This window comes from Geotrypetes seraphini, chromosome 2 (assembly GCF_902459505.1).
Source record: "Geotrypetes seraphini chromosome 2, aGeoSer1.1, whole genome shotgun sequence".
Taxonomy (NCBI): Eukaryota; Metazoa; Chordata; class Amphibia; order Gymnophiona; family Dermophiidae; genus Geotrypetes; species Geotrypetes seraphini.
In genome coordinates, this window is record NC_047085.1 from 209,234,552 (window position 1) to 209,253,672 (window position 19,121).

The following is a 19,121-nucleotide window of genomic DNA, read 5'->3' on the forward strand; positions in this document are numbered from 1 at the left end:
CTCCTGTATAGTTTGTACCCTGGTATGGCCACATCCCATTGATTGTCCTCGGTCCACCACATTTCTGTGACTCCAATTATGTCTAGGTCCTTATTGCTGGCTGTGATTTCCAGTTCTCCCATTTTGGCCCTCAGGCTCCTAGCATTTGTGTATAGGCAGTTTAAGACCCAGTTTTTTGTCCTCTCTCTTTGTTTCCCTTGTGCTTTGGTATTCCTGCAGTTTCCCTCATGGTTTGCCAGCCCCTGAGCTTCGTCCTCCTCCTGTTGTGTGTGTGTGACGTCCTCTGCCTGTTTCCCCTGCGCCTCCTGCTCTCCTAATTCCCACTCAGTCCTGGGCTCTTTTTCACAATGACTTTGCCCCTCTGTTTCCTGTTGTTCTGTATTGGTCCCGCTTACCTGGTCCATTTGTGCCCTCGATCCCTGCAATGCGTCTTTAGGTCCTTTTTCAACCCATACACCCTCAGACCCGAGTCCTCTTTTACAATGTCCCAGTTCAGTATCTTTGTCAGGTACTGATGTCCGATGTGTCGAGGTCAGGTCGACTATCGGCTTTCCCCTTCTTCTCAGTTTAAAGCCAAGTCTATGACGCTCTGGATGTTGCGTGCCAGAGAGGAAGTTCCAGGCCAGCCAGGCAGCGATTGGCTGGCCTAGAACTTCCTCTCCGATGTCAAAATTGATGTTGGAGGTGAAGTCCTGTGAGTCCGGCGCTTGTACGTGCTTGGCTTGGCTTGTAGAAGCAGCAGGGAGGAATCAGTGTGGTGGCTTAGGGGGTAGGGAAAGAATCGGGGAAGTGGAGAAATTGGTGTGATGGCATGGGGGGCAAGGGGGAGAGATAATCAATACAGTTACAATACTACTTGATTCTGTGTAAAACAACAAAAAACTTTCTACCTTTTTTTGTTTCTGCTTTAATCATCTTCTCTTCGTTCTCTTCTTTCTATTCGGCGTTTGTCCTCACTCCCTTCCATGCAACATCTGTCCTCTCTTTGCCCCTTCCACTCAGTCTCTGCCCTCTCTCTCTCTCTCCCCCTTCCATCTACTGTCCATCCTCTCTCTGCCCCTTTTCATCCAGTGTCCGCCCTCTCTCTGTTCCATATGGCATCTTCCCTCTTTCTATGTCCCTTCAATAAACTGTATATCCTGTGCCCTTTCTCTCCTTTGTACATGATTCATTTCAGCTTCACCCCCTCCCCTATGCTCTGGCATCTCTCTCTTCTCCTTTCCTTCCTTCCTTCCCATTCCACCCCATGGTCTGGCATCTCTATCTCCTTCCCTTCTCTCCCCCCATGCCCTGGCATCTCCCTCCTCCCCCTCCCCCTATATGCACTGACATCTCTCCCCCCATAGTCTGGTAGCTCCTTTCCTTTCCCTCCCTCCCATGGTCTTGGCATCTTTTGTCTCTTCCTCTCCCTTCCCTGGTCTTCCTTATCCCCACTCTCGCCCCAATTGGATGCAGTAGCAGCTTTTCTCTCCCCCCCCCCAATTGGGTGCAGCAGCTTTTCTCTTCCCCTCACCCCCCAAAAAAGTGGGTGCAGCAGCAGCAACATTTCTCTTCCCATCCCTCCTAGCTCACACACCCGTTGGCAGAGTCACTAGGCAAGTTGCAAGCTGACCTATCTTCCATAGGTCAGCGACGGAGGGAAGCTTACCACTTGCTGCTTTTACTTGCTTCGGGCCTTCCTCTTTGCCGGGTCCTGCCTACTTTCTGTTTCCGCGAAGGCAGGACCCGGCAGCGAGGAAGGCCCGAAGCAAGTAAAAGCAGCAAGTTGTAAGCTTCCCTCCGGGGCTCTAACGTGTGCGTACCGGCTTCTCTTCTCTTCCCTCCGAAACCGGAAGTTACGTCCCGGGGGGGGGAAGGAAGAGAAGAGAAGTTTCTGGCAATCTGATAATGTCAAAAAATGTATGCACCAAATTAAAAAGTACTTAATCTCCGGCCCTCGTGCTGCAATGTACCCCAAAAGTAGCAGGCATCACTCGATTAAATGAGAGGGCAATCAGCTTATGATAGAGTAACAGCTGCCCCTCAGACATGCTCCACACAAATTTTAGGCGACTACCGTATTTTGGAAAGGTCAGGGCAAGCTATGGGTTTACACTGAAAACAGCCCTTTTTGCCAAACTCACTGAAAGCTCTGAACCCCCACCCCCAAACAAAGGCCAGTTAGAGAGAGGGCAGAGAGTCCCTTACCTCATTTGTTCTTCGTGTCGTGCTTCCGGGCTGTTGCCAGCTCCTGCTCAATCTTTTTCCCAAGTATTCATTCCTGTTTCTTGGCCAATGTTTCCTCGGTGTCCCGCAGTCGGCCCAAAGCCTCCTGCGGTGTCGGAGCCCTGCGGCTCCGGGAAGAGCCTCCAATGCCCTTGAAAGTTTCATCAGTTTACTCATCTCTCCTCAGTATTGTTGCCGGTATTAACCACAGATGTTACGGAACCCGAACACAGAGACCACAAGTCCATTTCTGCCTGGACTTTAACACAAACCCACTGAGGAGAACCTGAACGGCCAAGTGACTTCCGGAACAGAAGCAACACCTGTGTGGTCGTACAGTGGTGTCAGACAAGTAGCAGGTTCTGCCCGGTCGCGTGCCTACAACTTGAGCGGGAGGGGTGTGCTGGCTCTTTCTCAGCGCTAAATTACTCACTTGCTGCATCAATCTGTCAAGCGCGGTTTTCACGGTATTGCCGCTTAATATTAGTGAAATTCTGGTCCAAACATTGGTTTCTCAGGATTTTCCAGAGGAATTAAATCATCTTTATTTATTTCCGCTGCTGCTAGCCGGGCGGTCATCTAAATTAGCCGGGCGGAGCGCCCAGCTAAAAGACCCTGGGGAGAACACTGCATTGCTAATTATTACCTGCATCTTTACGTAAACTGTTTTGCCCTAGCTCTCAATTTGCAGTACAGCAAAATAAAAAAGTAGCAGATAAAGATCAATCACGCAGGTCTCCTTCAAGGCTCAGTTACACCTCTCCATAAATTATGTGGAAGAGGTCTGGAAGTAGGGATCGTATCTATTTCATATCCTCAATGAGACCTCAGGAAGGAACCTAGTGATCAAAACATTATTAGAGGTGCTGTAGAGCCATTTCTTATATGACTGGATGAGCTATATTTATCTCTTTTTTTTTGTTTTGTTTAAATTCATGCAGAAATAAATGGCTAGATTGAACCTAATGACTTCATTAACGCATTTCCCTTTTTTAAACCTCTATCATTTGAAAGAGGGCAAATATCTAATTATTCCCTTCTAGAATTGGATATTTCTTTAATTTAGTAAAAATATTCTGAAAATAATAATAATTAACTAATAAAAATAGTACACATTTAAGGCTCCTTTTACTAAGCTGCAATACCGGTTTTAGCATGCGCTTAGTGTGCGCAGAATTGCCATGCGTGCTAGACACTAACATTAGCATTGAGCTGGCGTTAGTCTTCCTGCGTAGCGTGGGGGTTTGCACGAGCTAATATTCTGCGCGCGCTAAAAAAGCTAGCGTACCTTAGTAAAAGAAGGGGGTTAATGTTCCCCACCACCAAATTTCCCCATCCCAACCGACCTTGCTACTTTTTCATGCCACCCGGCTGGAAAAAATTTCTGGGGAGAACAATGAAGAATGTAATGTGGGAAACAGATCATGTAATTATTCCCAGTACTCAGCAACATTTTTGGTTTTTTATTCCACCACCACATGTGAAGGGTAGGTTTACAAATTTTCTTAGGATCTAGAAGCCAGACTTGGTAGAACTAGAATTATTTATGCACATTGATAAGTCACACATTCATAACATGCTCATTGTCATTGTCATGTGTCTAGTGGTCCTGAATGCTAGGGTTTTGCATCTGAACCTGCAAGTTGCTTGCAAAATGCTGTCAATCATCTTTTGAACTCCACCTCCTTTCCAGGGAGCTGCTTTTGCCCCCTCAGGGTTTTTTTCTTTAAGTAAGTTGCCCAGAAGAATTTCTGCTGTGTTCTGCGATTTTAAGTGTTAGATCAGCAACTCGGTGCCCAGACTTGCGCTGCAGAAGTCTGCTGCTAGCAGGATCAGCCTTCGGGGACACTTAGCTAGTCAGCCGGCTTTTGTATATTTTGAGCTCAAGAGCCATTCTCTACTTAGCTGCTCACATCCCTAATTTAACAGGAGCTTGAGTGTAGGCTGTTTGACTCCTTACCTCTCATACATACCTTTATCAGGTTATATAGGGTAGACATAGCAGCCAGGAAAGACGCTGCTTTTGAATCCTCCGTTTGGAAGGTAAATTCAGCGGGCCTGCCCTATATTTCAGGGATCACTAGACACATTGCATTAGAAAGAAAGATTAGATTCTTACTCGATAATCTTCTTTCTTGTAGATGTGTCTAGTGGTCCTGAATCTCCACCCTGTGCGTGGACTTCACCTGCCTTTTGCCTTAAAATCATTCTGAATTTGGTGAATTCTCTGTCTCTCAGATGGACTGAGAGGATATGAAGGGAAAAAAGGAAAACGCTCAAGAAAGTAAAATATAGTTTAAGTCTCTGATTGATAGTAGAACGTGCGAGTAGCAATGAGGTCTATATAAGATTAGTGCTGGTTGCACACAGTTTTTGTATCTGTTTTGCTTAATTACTTGAATATTATAATGTTAATGTATTTATTGGTTACAGAGTAGAATAGAATTGTAGTTTCAGGGAATTTTCCCTGTTCCCCTCCTTCTGGTTATGTCTATCATTACAGTCCTACTTGATTGCTTTTGTACAAACTGAGAGGGCAGGAGCAGCTCCCTGGAAAGGAGGCAGAGTTCAAAAGATGATTGACAGCATTCTGCAATCAAGTTGAGGGTCTAGATACAAAACCCTAGCATTCAGGACCACTAGACTCACAATCCCTCCCCCAAGTCTGGAATAGCCTCCTCCTCCCCCACCAAAAAAAAAAAGGAATCAGACTTAAAAATTGTAAATTGATCTACCAGCTTGGCTGTTTGAGAATCTCCTCAGTAATAATGCTCCTCATGAGCTGCTTCTGATTCATGTAAGCTGACTTTCCAATGTGAACAATTCCTCCCCCAATTCTCTCTCTCTCTTTCTGTCCCCCACCAATTCTTTCTCTATTCCTGCTTCTGTCATATACACATTCCCCATGGCTCCTATTGCCCCAACCCCTAGCACCCTCCCAGAGCACTCTCTCAAAATGTCCTCCTCCAGCACTCAGCTTTTTCTCTTGTCACCACTTCCAAACTCTTCCAAAAGCATACACCCTTATAGCTGTCTTCTAACGGTCATCCCCGCAAACTGAATCCATTCATATATCTCTCAAGCCTTCTCTTCCTTCCTCCTGAACATACCTCCTCAGCTACTGCACCCAAACACAGACAATTGGCTCTGTTCCTTCCTGCTTCATCCCCATCACCACCAGTACCACTACTACTGCAGGATCAGACACCAGCTGTTTTTTCCTCCTTCCAACTCCTGCAACACATAGACACCCAGCTCATTCTTTCTTACCCCCTTACCTCCAACCCCTTGGCATACAGGTGCCTAGGTCTATCCCTCCTTTCTACTCCCACTGTACAGACCTAAGAATCTTTTGAGAGGAAAATGTTTCAGAATACTATTTCCTGCATAGCTTTTTTATCAGCTCTTAATGAGCATGCATTTGTAGAAAATTGTGCACAGTGTGTCAGAGTTTGCAGACACTGGGAGAAGCTGAGGAGCTCCATAAGCTAGTAGCCAAAGAGTGGGAGTCTGGAGGGTACATGGTCTGGGCAACCTAAATGCCTTCACTATAGCATTCAGAATCTTTGCCATAGGGATTGGGATGTGCAGACTTGCCTGGGTACTTCAGTCCTCAAACCAGCAGTACAGAAGAAACTGGGCATTCTGTGCTAAAGTGAAAATCTTTTTGGTGACAATGTGGAGTAGGCTGCTGACCTAATCACAAAGAAATACCATCAAGTCACTCTCCTGACCTGCTCCTAGTTTGGCCTTCCCATCCAGGAGGTACTTTGATGCGTTGGTGGTGGGTAACAGTTGCATAATATCCTCCCCCTGACATTTCCATACAAGTCAGGAATCTCAATCTTGTAGGCTTCTCTGATCTACCTTATAGCCCTGAGGTCTAGTGGAGAGTCAGGGCAGGAGCGATCCCCTCTTACTCCTGCCCATGCCATCTTCCTCAGTCAGAATGGCTGTGACTTCCTGCAGCAGCCAATTGGAGCTAGCACAGGCAGTATGAAGGAACACTTTTTGAACTGACTAGCAGGTTGCATTTCCTTCACTTATGGCCAAGTTGGTCTGACTCTGGAAGGTCATGATATGGCTTACAATGTCATGGCTGTGTTAGAAGCCTACCTGACATCAGCCTCAGAAAATGTTTGCAGAGCTGCAATGAGGACCTCAGTGCATCCATTCACATCTCATTATCCTTTAGAACAGGACTCCAAGTGTAACAGCCAGACCTCAAAATCTAATTGGAGTCTAAAATCCAACTCCACCCCACCTCACCCTTTGGCACCTTTGTTTTCAATTCCAGGCTGTCTTAAAAAAAGAAAAGAAAACATGTTATTTACATGTTTCAAGTTATGGACCTTGCCTGTTGCAAGCTTTGATTTCCTTTTTTTTTTTTCTCCAAGGTAGCTTGATAATAGGATTTTCAGTAATAAGATTACACCCTCTTGTCCTCAGAGAAAACAAAATTGCTTACCTGCAGCAGGTGTTCTCCAAGTACTACCTTACCCACCTCCCCTTGGAGATGTGTTCTTTAAACTATTTACATTCCACTTCATGGGGGGGTGTGGGGGGGCGGGGGGTGCTGGTGGGGAAGGTTTGAGGGTGGAAGGAACTTGGGGTGGTTGGGTATTTTTTGGGTAGGTATATTTGACATGTTTGTGTTCGGTTGTCTTTGCTTATGCAGACATTGTATCTGGGTTTTTTTCTGTGCTGGCATTTGTTGTTGCTGTATTCACTTCTGCGTGTATTTTTTTCATGTCAATAAAAATTGTTTACAATCTAAACTATTTACATTAAACTGAGCTGGTCCCTTACAATGATGACAGGTGGGAAGACGCACACATGCATGGGGAGTCACTGGCAAAACCTTCTGAGAAAGACACTGATGTCACCCAGTAGTAAGAATATTTGTCCTACTATCTTTGGAGAACACTTGCTCTAAGTAAGAAACTTCTTTTTATGGTTAATGATGTTTAAATAATTTGTATTTGTTTGCTTTTCTATGTAGGGAAGAAGAACATTTTGCATTCACAGACATTAAAGGCAACATTATTATTTTGAAAGAATTTACAGTACAATTCAGAGCTGAAGAAGACCTGGTGAGTTGCTAGTCATGTTCTATTGGGTGTAGGCTGCAAGTTTGTGCTTTTTCCATGTTAAAGAATGAGGTGGCTTCCTGTTATGCACATAACCTCGTTTACAGTACTTTATGTTCAACCATTTTTTATTAGAATTTGCACAGAGTAGAGGTACAGTTAGGGCCCCCCCAAAAAATTAAAGTATCAAGGCAGAATTCCACCAAAAAGCAGAAAAGAAATTACAACAGATATCAATATACCCACTGCTTCCCCATCTTCCCACTCACCTCAATCCCTCCTACTCTGTCCTTCTTTCCTTCTATATTCCCCCCCCCTGGGGATTCCTTCCCCTCTCCAAGCATAATACCCTCAAAATAAACACAAAATAAACAGTGAAGGTCACACCTAGAAAACCTCCCCCCACCCTCCAAAAGACCTGAATATGCCAGCAGTCCCACAGTGAATGCAAAATGTATTCGGTGCTCTACCACATTTGAAACATAAGGGGGGAGATCAATGCCCCCAATTTTGTGGAGCTGGACCTGAGTAAAATAGCCCTTATACAGTACACAAGCATAGCATTCTTGTAACACGTCTCCCCGGATCAAACTAGGAAGGCCTCCAATGTTCTGTGATATATGCCATTGATCCAAACCTACATGGAGCTCCATCAACCAGCCATCTTGTATGAGTTGAGAGTCTTTAACAGAGCTCAAATTGAAGCATTGCTTTATGTAATGCCACTGAGGTTTGCGATACTTCAACCTGGGCAAAAAAGTCTCAGAGACAGCGTCTCGTGGGATAGTAAAGTTTCTCTTGTGGTAGAGACAAAATATAATGTTTTGCTTGACAGTATGCAAAAGTGTCTCCCCAGTAATGTCCCAGTTGTTCCCATAATGCATCTAGGGGCCACAAGCACTCAGAAGATGTTCCACCGGTGATATGCCCCGCTCTTGCAAGTGGCCGAAGCTAGCGTTATCCATCCCAGGCTTGAACTTGGGATTCCTGGAGAATGGTAATTGATTAGTGAACTTTGGGTCCCCACCCAAGCATCTAACCAAGATATCCCAGACCGCCCACATAGAAGTCAGAAACACACTGCCTCGAAAGTCCTTCGGCAGAGTTTCTCCAGAGAGATGGAGCAGAGCATGTAAAGAATAAGGAGCATAAAAGATAGCTTCACGGGCTGTGGGGGTATACTATTGTTCCCCGAATAACCAGTCTTTCAGATGCTGGAGGAGACAAACAGTGTTATACATCCCAAAATTTGGAATACCTAGTCCCTCCTTCCTCCACTTACCCACTAGATAATGATATCATAATGTGACAGCATTCGATTTAAAGCCCTCAAATCTCTATTTAAGAGCTGCAACGGCAAAACTCGTAAAATATAGAGCCATTGTGGGAAGATTACCATACAGATAAGGGCTATTCTGCCAAGTAAAGTAAGGGGCAGGTCTTTCCATCTCTCCACCTGGTTCAAAGTGTGATGTAACAACTCCTGAACATTAACCGAGTAAAGATGGCTTGCGGAAGCCGTGAGTTGAATTCCAAGGTAGCGAAAGGTGTCATTTGCCCAGCATAAAGGGAACGATTCCCCCCTTGTAGCCTTCAGCCCCAGCTAAGAGGGCAGATCCTCCAATTTGCTCAAATTCAAGCTGAATCTAGCAGAATCACCATATTCACACTGCATCTCCATCAAAGCAGCTAAGGAGTGCTGGGGATCCATAATATGAACAAGAAGATAATCTGCAAAAGCAGCTGCCTTAAAGCAGAAATCCCCTTAATATCAGGGTTGAGATGAATATTTTGGAGCAAGGGACAAAAGAAACAATAAAGGTGAGAGCGGGCATCCTTGCCTTGTACCCCTGGAGATCGTGAACTGAGAGGACTTACAACCATTTACCAAGAGCAATGCCATCGATGATGCATAAAGGGCACATATAGCCGATATAAAACGTCCTTCAAAACAATGTCTGTGAAAGGTTGCTTATAAAAAATCCCAGCATACCCTGTTGAAAGCCTTTTTGGCATCAAAACTGATAAGCAGAGATGACTTACAAGCACATGTACAGAACTCCAGTGAGAGCAATATCTTCCTGAGATTTTTCTCCACTGATTGGCCTTGTTTCAAACCCAACCTTGGCCTCATGGAGAACATCAGGGAGCACTCGTGCCATGTGATTCACCAGGACCTTCGCTAGCAATTTAACTTCACAATTAAGCAACGATATAGGACAATAGGATTCTAGTTTGGATGGATCTTACCCTGGTTTGGATAGGACTATGATTTGAGCTACATTGAGATATTCCGGCATAGCCTCCGCATTAACCATAATGTTAAACATGGCAGTAATGGAGGGGCAATGTCTGCCTTCATAAGTTAAACTAAAACTTAATTTTATAGATCGGATCTTCAACCAAAAAGGTGCTCGGCTCGGTTTACAATAATGTAAGTATAGTACATAAATATAGAAGAAGAATGTAATCTAGAATAGCTTAGTTTCCAAAGTGTTTAGTAAACAAGAAAGTTTTCAGAGCTTTCTGAAATAAAATGAAGGGGCCTAGACTTCTAAGCAGAATCCATCCACACCAGGAGCCTTCAAGGTGGGGCTCTGTCTAATAGCCAGATCCACCTCATCCTCCGATACCGAGGCATTCAAAAGCTCTGAATGCCACATTCTCAATCGTGGTAGGTCCAGGGTGTGTAGATATAAATCTTCCGGTAGTCCCGACTCAGACTGCGGGACAAACAACTGAGTACAATAATCACAAAACGACCAACAAATCTCCGCATCAAACAACTGAGTATAATAATCACAAAACGACCGACAAATCTCCGCATCCTGTGTAACCAGATGTGAACCCTCTAACTGCAGAGCTGTTATTTTCTTTCAGCTCTATTTAAGAGATATTAACCGAGGTAATAAATGCCAACACTTATTCCCATGAATATAGAGTTTATATTGCTAATACACCATAGCTTTAGCCATACATTGATGGAGTCTCTCATTTAAGGCAACTTGAACTGCCAACGGGGCCTGTCTATTAGCCCCAGTAGGATGGCACCCATAAGCTTACCAAAGATCTACCAGCTGGTTAGAAAGATGTAAAATGTTGCAATCTCTCGCTCTCCAAGCCTGGCAAACATAGCTGAGAACCCCTGTCCATTCCAGGCAGTCCAAATCTGGTGGTAAAATGCCATGCAACTATAAGGAAAAGACCCAGTGGGACCCCGCTTCAGTAGAAGCTGAAAATAGGGGCAACTGTAAGACCCCTCGCTGCACAAAACATGACTCCAGAGGCCCCAGTGCATAGGGTTTAAGATAGCCCATTCATCTCAAACGGCTGAGAGCACAGTCCAACACTCCCAAAGCAGCACTAGGGCATCTGCTTCACTAATGTCCAGTTAAAGGCAACGCCATAGCAGCTCCTGATCCAGTAGTTTCAACAAGTGACCCAACATGCTATAAAGCTGAAAGTGAGCAGGCCCTATTCAAGAGCCAGAGTCTGTGCTAGGATACAGTGTTCAGGAAATAGTCTGCAAGGGCTCCACATCAAACTGTGATTCAACCGCGGCAAACCTCATTTACAGTACTTTAAGGTATATTGGTTAGTTTTCTTATTGTTATCTTGCTCTGAATCCTCTGTAGGGAATAAAGCAGATTTAAAAAGCAAATATAAACATAAACAGTACTTTTAACTAAATAGTGTTTGTGAAATGTCATAATTTCATCCTTTAATATGGTAAAATAGGGAAAATATAGGGCAAGTATGGTAAATTTATTTATTTTCTTATTTAATGATGCTAAATGCTTGGCAATTAGATATTTAACATGTGGGATTTTTTTTTATTTTTTTTATTTTTGGGAGGGGGGAGCATTTATAAAGACTTCAGAGAATAGTGATGTTTTTGGAAACTAGTGGATTACAGGACCTGAGGCAAAATGGATTCACTAGAGGCAGGTCTTGTCAGACAAATCTGATTAATTTCTTTGACTGGTTGACCAGAGAATTGGATAGAGGGTGTGCGCTACATATGGTGTATTTAGATTTTAGCAAAGTCTTTGACAGTGTTCCACAGGCGTCTAATAAATAAACTGAGTGCCCTTGGTATGGGCCCCAAAGTGATGGACTGGGTCAGGAACTGGTTGAGTGGAAGGAGACAGAGAGTACTGGTCAATGGAGATCACTGAGAAAAGGAATGTTTACCAGTGGTGTGCCTTAAGGTTTGGTTTTTGGGTATGTTCTTTTTAACATTTTTGTAAATGATATCACTGACTGGTAAGATTTGCCTCTTTGCAGATGATACCAAAATCTTCAATAGAATAGACACTCTTGAAGGTGTAAAAAACATGAGAAAGGACCTAGTGAAACTTGAGGTATGGTTTGAAATTTGGCAGCTAAGATTTAATTCTAAGAAATGCAAGGTCATGCATTTGGGTTGCAAAAACTCAAGGGAACGGGTACAATTTACAGGGTGAAGAGGACAGGACTTGGGTGTGATAGTATGCAATGATCTTAAGGTGGTCAAACAGGTTGAAAAGGTAACGGTGAAAGTTAGATGGATGCTTGGGTGTACAGGGGAGGAATGGCCAGTAGGAAAAAGGAGGTATTGATGCCCCTGTATAAGACTCTGATGAGACCCCATTTAGAATATTGTGTACATTTCTGGAAATTACAGGATGATATAAATAGGATGGATTCATTCAGAAGGAAGGCAACTAAAATGGTTGGTGGTCTACATCATAAGGTGTACGGGAACAGACTTAAAAGATCTCAATATGTATACTTTGGAGGAAAGGTGGGAGAGGGAAGATATGATAGAGATGTTTAAATACCTATATGGCATAAATACACATGAGGCAAGTCTCTCTCAGTTGAAAAAAGACTCCAGAGTGAGAGGGCATAGGATGAAGTTAAGAAATGATAGGCTGATGAGTAATCTAAGAAAATACAGTAAAACCTTGGTTTGTGAGCATAATAAGTTCCAGAAGCATGCTTGTAATCCAAAGTGCTCGTATATCAAAGCGAATTTCCCCATAGGAAATAATGGAAACTCGGATGATTCGTTTCACAACCCCAAAATTAAGAACATAAGAAATGCCTGCACTGGATCAGACCTGGGGTCCATCCAGTCTGGTGATCCGCACACGCGGAGGCTCAGCCAGGCATACCCTGGCGAATACATTAGTCACTCGTATCCCTCAATGTGTCCTGCAAGAAGATGTGCGTCCAACTTGTATTGCAAGACCTCGCTCGTTTAGAACAGTCACTACACTTTTGTAGCGTCAGAGAGAGAAGAACCATTGGCTCAGTTGTGATGTATGTATACTGTTTGTACTCATATTGCAAGACTTTGCTCGTTTAGAACAGTCACTATACTCTTGCAGTGTCAGAGAGAGAAGAACCATTGGCTCAGTTGTGATGATGTGATGCATGTATACTGTATGTACTTGTATTGGAAGACATTGCTTGTATATCAAGTTAAAATTTAATAAAATGTTTTGCTTGTCTTACAAAACACTTGCAAACCAAGTTACTTGCAATCCAAGGTTTTACAGTACTTTTTTTTTTTTTTTAACAGAAAGGGTGGTAGATGCATGGAATAGTCTCCCGGTAGAGGTGGTGGAGACAAAGACTGTCTGAGTTCAAGAAAGTGTGGGACAGACACGTGGGATCTCTTAGGGAAAGGAGGAGATGGTGGATGTTGTGGATGGGCAGACTGGATAGGGCTTTTGAACTTTATCTGCCATCATATTTCTATACAGATGCCAAAATAACTTTAAGCATCATATAATTCCTAGAAAGGTACTGTATTTTAGTCATCTGAGAATGGCTTGTTACCTCCTTAAGAAGAGGACTGTAGGGCAGCAGATATAGTAGTGGTAGAGGTGAAGTTTGCCTGTGTTTACTTACAAACACTGCAGCATATACTATAGTGTTTGGTATATTGCTATTCTAACAGGAAGTAAACTGAGCAGGCTAAATGAATGTAGGTTATCTCCTGTTAGAATATGTAATTAGCTAGATTTGCCATGTATGATTATTTTGTTTGCTCCACATGACAAGCTAGGTTGTTTAGATATGTGAACTGCACAAGGAATGCACCCATTTTAAGAACAGTTTACTGTTCTTGTCCTAGAGATACAATATTCATTGCCTAAGGGTTATTTGTGTGATTGCTGGTTCATTAACCCTTTCAGGACCAAGGGACATATTTGTCCCATAACTTTAAAATCCTATAAATTTTGATTGGGATAGTCTACAGTTCTAAATTTGATATGTACGGATTCCATATGATACTGCCTTTATGTAAACAAACTGGTTCCGACATTCATTCATTAGCGTCGTTGCTAGATTGACGAGAAGATTCACTTGCCACACTGTCCATAAGCCAGAAGTGTGATTTTTTTAAATAAAAATAATGATATTTCACAAAAAAAATCAATTTTTTGGCATCTGCAAGCCCTTTTTACCATAAAAATGTCGTCAAAACCACAAAAATTGGCCTACGATCCTTATGGTCCTGAAAGGGTTAAGGACGGGGGGGGGGGGAGATAATTACCTTGTTCTACCAGCAGATGACAGAAAAACATATACAAAAGGAGCAAGAGCTTATTTTGGTTTAGAAAAGTGATCTCAAACACGCGGCCCGGAGGCCATATGCGGCCCACCAGGTACTATTTTGAGGCCCTCGGTATGTTTATCATAATCACAAAAGTAAAATAAAACATTTTCTTGATCATATGTCTCTTTAGCTATAAATTACAATATTGTTATTAAGACTTAGCCAAAAGGAAAGATTTATAAACTATAAAGAGTTTTACCTCATGCAAAATTGTCATTTCTTTAATAAGACATTAACTATTTTTTCTAAGGCCCTCCAAGTACCTACAAATCCAAAATGTGGCCCTGCAAAGGGTTTGAGTTTGAGACCGCTGGTTTAGAATGAGAAAGGGAAAGAGAAACCTGTATGGGAGAACAAAGGTTAAGAAAAACTGTTCTCTTTCTTGTCAGCGCACAGAGATATCAATTGTTAAATCCTGACCATTCAGAAGAATCTAATCTAGAAATTTGGTGGTTTCATCAGAACCTAGCTGAGCAACATCTTTGTCCAAGAACCCAAGAGGGAGTGAAAACCCTGGAGAAATAATTAGTTATTCGGTTCCGTAATGAAAGCGCATGGAACATTGGCGCGCCACGTTCAAAGTGTTCCTGTTACCGCTGTGAGTGGGTGGTCTGGGGGGTACCCCCCACTAAACTGACAAGTGTTCGCACTTCCTTAGGGGTGGTGTGGGGGTGCGAACTCCCCCCCCCATTACACTGTAACTGCCGTTTTCCTTCAGTTTCCAGGTAATCGGCAGTTTCCATTGTAGTGGGGGGGTTCACACACATACACCCCCCCAACATGAGCGCGTTAGTTTAGTAGGGGGTTCCCCCACACACACACCTTCTAAACGCTAACAGGAACACTTTAAATACGACGTGCAGTACTCCTGCGCGGGATTATCGGTGTGCAATTGTCAGTGCGCCAATGCCCCACACAGTTTTGACATGTCACCAGTTATTCTGGTACAGGCAAGCTTTTAGAACATTCCAATCTCATTGTCTATCACAAGAGCCTTCCTGCTGTCATTGTTCTGCAGATGTGAGTTCTTCCACTGCAGTTGCTTGTTCACTGGTTGATGAAAGTAAAATCTATCTGAGTTGGGAACTACAGAACTATATAGTGTCATTTAAGCAGAGAGAAAAGTGTCACTGTTAATCCCCCAGGGAAGAACCCTGTATAGTTGTGAAGAAATTGTAACGAGTTTGTGTTGCCTGAATAGCCCAAGAGGCTATATATGTTTGTGTTACTCCTAGAAGAATTCTGTGCTACTGTGTGCAGAACTCCCCTCCTCTGCAGACTAGTGCTGCCCGATTCGAATCGAGTCACTGATTCACTTTGGGTTAATCGATTCAAATCGATTTGTTTTTGAAGAAAATCGGACTTACCAATTCGTCAGTCCCCTTGCTAGAGACCTGTTCGGGCTTTCCATTTGCCACCGGAGTCCTTGCTTCTGATGTAACTTCCGGTTTTGCAAAACCAGAAGTTACATCGAAGCAAGGACTCTGGTGGCAGAGGGAAATCCCAAACAGGTCTCTGCGTGCAGATTGGCGGCAGCAAGCCTTTTGCTTTCCCGGGCATTAGTATTTCTCCTCTCCTCCCTGGCCAGGCAAAAGTGGTGGTAGCGAATGCAATTCACTACCCTGCCGCTACTCTAGGCGTCTTCTCTCCATTTGGCCGCCCAAGCAGAAACAGGAAGTTTTCATTGAGGGTGGGCCGCAGTGGAAAGAAGACGCAAGGAGTGGTGGCAGGAGTGGATCGCTAAATAACTACTGCCACCGGCAACATGATGTAACGTCAAAATAAAGGGAGATGGAGGGAGAGGGGAGTTGGACATGGGGGAGTTGGTGGACTGGAGGAGAGATGGGGAGAAGATGGATGGGAGAAATGAACTTGGTGGAGGGGGGGACATGGACTTGAGGGAGATCATGGAGGGGAGATGGACTTCGGGGAGTTTGGTGGACTGGAGAGGGAAAGATGTGGAGAAGATGGATGGGAGAAATGAACTTGGTGGAGGGGGAAGATGGATAATGGAGGGGGGAGATGGACTTGGGGGAGATCATGGAGAGGGGAGATGGGGAGGGATAGAAAAAATAATGGATCTAAAAACAGGAGAGGGAGAGAGATGGTGGACAATGGGATTTAGGGAGGGAAGGAACAGAAAGTGAGAGAAGTTGGACACAAGGGATGGTGTGGAGAGGATAGAGATACTAGATAGGAGGGTAGTTAGAGAGAGAAAGGGAGAGCTGGTGGGGAAGGAGGGAGAGATGCTGGATGAAAGGGTTCTTGGAGAGATGGTGGATCTGGGGATGGTGGCGGTCCATGACTGCAGCTACGGGAATAGAGGTGGAAAAAAGGAAAGATGCCAGACCTCCAGGGAAGGGAAATTAAAGGGGAGGACAGAAATGGAAGATGGATGGTTACCATGGAGAAAGAAGAAAACAACAAATGGGCATGGGACCCTGGCAAGCAAGTTATCAGAAGACGTTTGTTGCAGAGCCTGGGACCAACATGATTTGAAAAATGACCAGACAACAAAAGGTAAAATAAATAATTTTATTTTCTGTTTTGTGATTACAGTGTGTCAGATTTGATATTTGTATCTTGCCAGAACTGGTGAACGTGAGCTAGGATTTAACAGAGAGAGGAAAAGTCTTTTTTGTTTGTTTATTTTGTTTACACCACAGCACCAGTGTGGGTAGGAGAGGGCAAAGAGGCTATAAAATAAACTCATCAGGATGTTTGGAAAGAAACACCCAATTGTGCAGGAAAATCGGATCGAATCAAAAAATCGATTCAATAGGCTGAATTGAATTGAAATATTTTTTCCTGAATCTGTGCAGAATTTGGTGCAGTCTGTTGAATATGCTTCATTTCTTGCTGACTGCTTCCCTCCCTCTCTCTCCACCTACTTATACACACAAACCACTGTAGCGTGGCAAGAAAGAGAAACTGCATAGTCACACATTAGGCTGTTTTCACCTTTTCTGTCATCTTGGTCCCCAGCAGTTCCTTTAAGCCAGGGGTGTCCAATGTCGGTCCTCGAGGGCCGCAATCCAGTCGGGTTTTCAGGATTTCCCCAATGAATATGCATGAGATCTATTTGCATGCACTGCTTTCATTGTATGCTAATAGATCTCATACATATTCATTGGGGAAATCCTGAAAACCCGACTGGATTGCGGCCCTCGAGGACCGACATTGGACACCCCTGCTTTAAGCTGTATGGAGACCTGCATGGCTCAAAGGAACAGTTGGGCCCAAGACAGCAGAACAGGAAGAAGCAGCCCAATGTGCAGCTGTGCAGTTCCTCTCTCACCATGCAGTGTTGTGTGTGCAGGTAGGCAGAAGGGGATGGGGGAGTATTCTGGCAAAAAGCTAGATAGAGTGTTTGGGGTAGGCTGGGAAAAATTGGATGGGGGGCTGGGAAAAAGGTAGATAAGGGGTATGTGCTTGTGCCATGGGAAGGGGGTAGAAGACTGCAGGAAGATGCATGGATCTTTACTGTATAGAAGAAGGCTTTTATGTTATGTTGAGGGGAGGGGATGAAGCAAGGCAGATGGGGTGGTGGATTCTATGGGGAGGGGTAGAGGCAAGGTAGATGGGGTAGAGGGGCAGAAGCAAGGTGGATGAGGTGGTAGATGCCATAGAGAATCTTAAAATTTTAGTTAGAGGATGCTATCGAACCTCAAACTTCCCTGTCATCCTCGGCTGCTCATGCAAGGTACAATTACCCTGCAGGATCCAGAACACTTTGGTCTTATGGCATGACTCTTGAGCGCATGGTGCTAGCGCGTAAAGGCTATTTGGATAGAGTGGTCTCCACCCTGCTAAGATGTAGGAAGAAGTGACTATAGCAGCATATTGAAAGCCTGGAAGTACTTCCAAACTTGGTGCGCTCAGAGGAGTAAGGACCCAAGCTAGGCACCAATCTCTGTGGTGCCCGCCTTTCTGCAGGAAGGTCTGAAAAAGGCCTACTGGTTGGCTTCCAGAAAGTTCAGATTGCGGAGATCTTCAGTTTTGGGCTTAGGATTAATAAGAGCACCATAGCCACACTTCCAGATGTGGCCAGGTTTTTGAAGGGTGCGTTGTGCCTCCATTCTCCAGTGTAACAGCCCTTATTATTATTATTATAATTTGTTAGATTTGTATATTTAGTGTGTTTATTATCAATGTTTTCTGTACACTGCCTAGAATATAAGATAAAATGGTATATAAGCTATGTAATAAATAAATAAATGGGACTTCTGGTAGCTGCTTCCATACACGGTAAATGCAGTGAAAGTCTTTAATGTTTCATTAGGCTGGCTAAAATCAGTCTAAATGAAAAGTTGCAAGCCCAGTTTGCTTTGAGCATCGGGGCCTGATTTACTAAAGTTTCTTTACTGACGAACACAAAAATAGGAAATGAGCCTTAGTAAATCAGTTTCTGAAAGAGCTACTACTGACCTCGGAGGGTATTCACCCCCCAAAAACCCCCCTCCATTGCCCAACCCCCCCCCCAAAAAAAAAAAAAAAAAAAAAAACCATTTTGGACAGTGTTGAAGGGGTGGGAAAGGCAAAGTGAGAGAGATCTTGTTTGCTGGTTTTTAAGTTTTTGGTCTGGCTCTTAGATTCAATAAAAATTTATCAAGGCCTTATATATGTATAGATACAGATATAGCGCATACCATATGTACTCAAATATAAACAGATTTTATGGACAAAAAAGGCATCAAAAATTGCATCTCTGTTTTATATTCAGACCTACCCTCTCTCACCCCGGTCCCTTCTCCCTCCTGCCAAGCAGAAGAAGCCCCTCTCCCTGAGCCTACTGTACATCCCTGGTAGTCTAGTAGTGAGCTGGGGCAGGCATGATCCCCATATACGTCTGCCCATGCTGTCTCCATAGCAAAAATGGCTGCCAAACATGACTCGCGAGATTGCCTCTGGAGGGCATAACAGCCATTTATGGATTGGAGCTGGCATGGTATTCTATGCACCTTATACCTTGTTCTCTTTTGGATAAGTGTTTGGTTACTCCTGTTATTTAAGTTAACCCTGCTTGAGTTATAGTACAGTTATTAGAGTGAATTGCCAGCCTGCCATTCTGGGGGGTTTTCATGTTTACAAATCAGTAAGAATTCCTTATACGTTACATAGCACATCTTTTAACCCTTCCCCCATCACACTTTGTCACACCACAGTTGACCCTTCCCCCAGGCATTATGTAAATAAGTGAGTGTCACCTTAAA

General features: G+C 43.8%; 1 protein-coding gene across 4 annotated transcripts in view; it reads left to right on the top strand.

Moving 5' to 3' along the window:
• The window catches only part of LOC117355791 (adrenocortical dysplasia protein homolog), a 90,210-nt gene that overhangs the window by 14,465 nt on the left and 56,624 nt on the right, over positions 1-19,121 (top strand). For 3 of the 4 annotated variants that reach the window (XM_033934832.1, XM_033934829.1, XM_033934831.1), the window contains exon 3: positions 7,208-7,298. In XM_033934832.1, coding sequence (XP_033790723.1) covers positions 7,208-7,298 — 91 coding nt within the window. Of the gene's footprint in view, positions 1-7,207; positions 7,299-19,121 lie in introns of those variants that run through there. The other variant, XM_033934833.1, reaches the window with a different exon arrangement.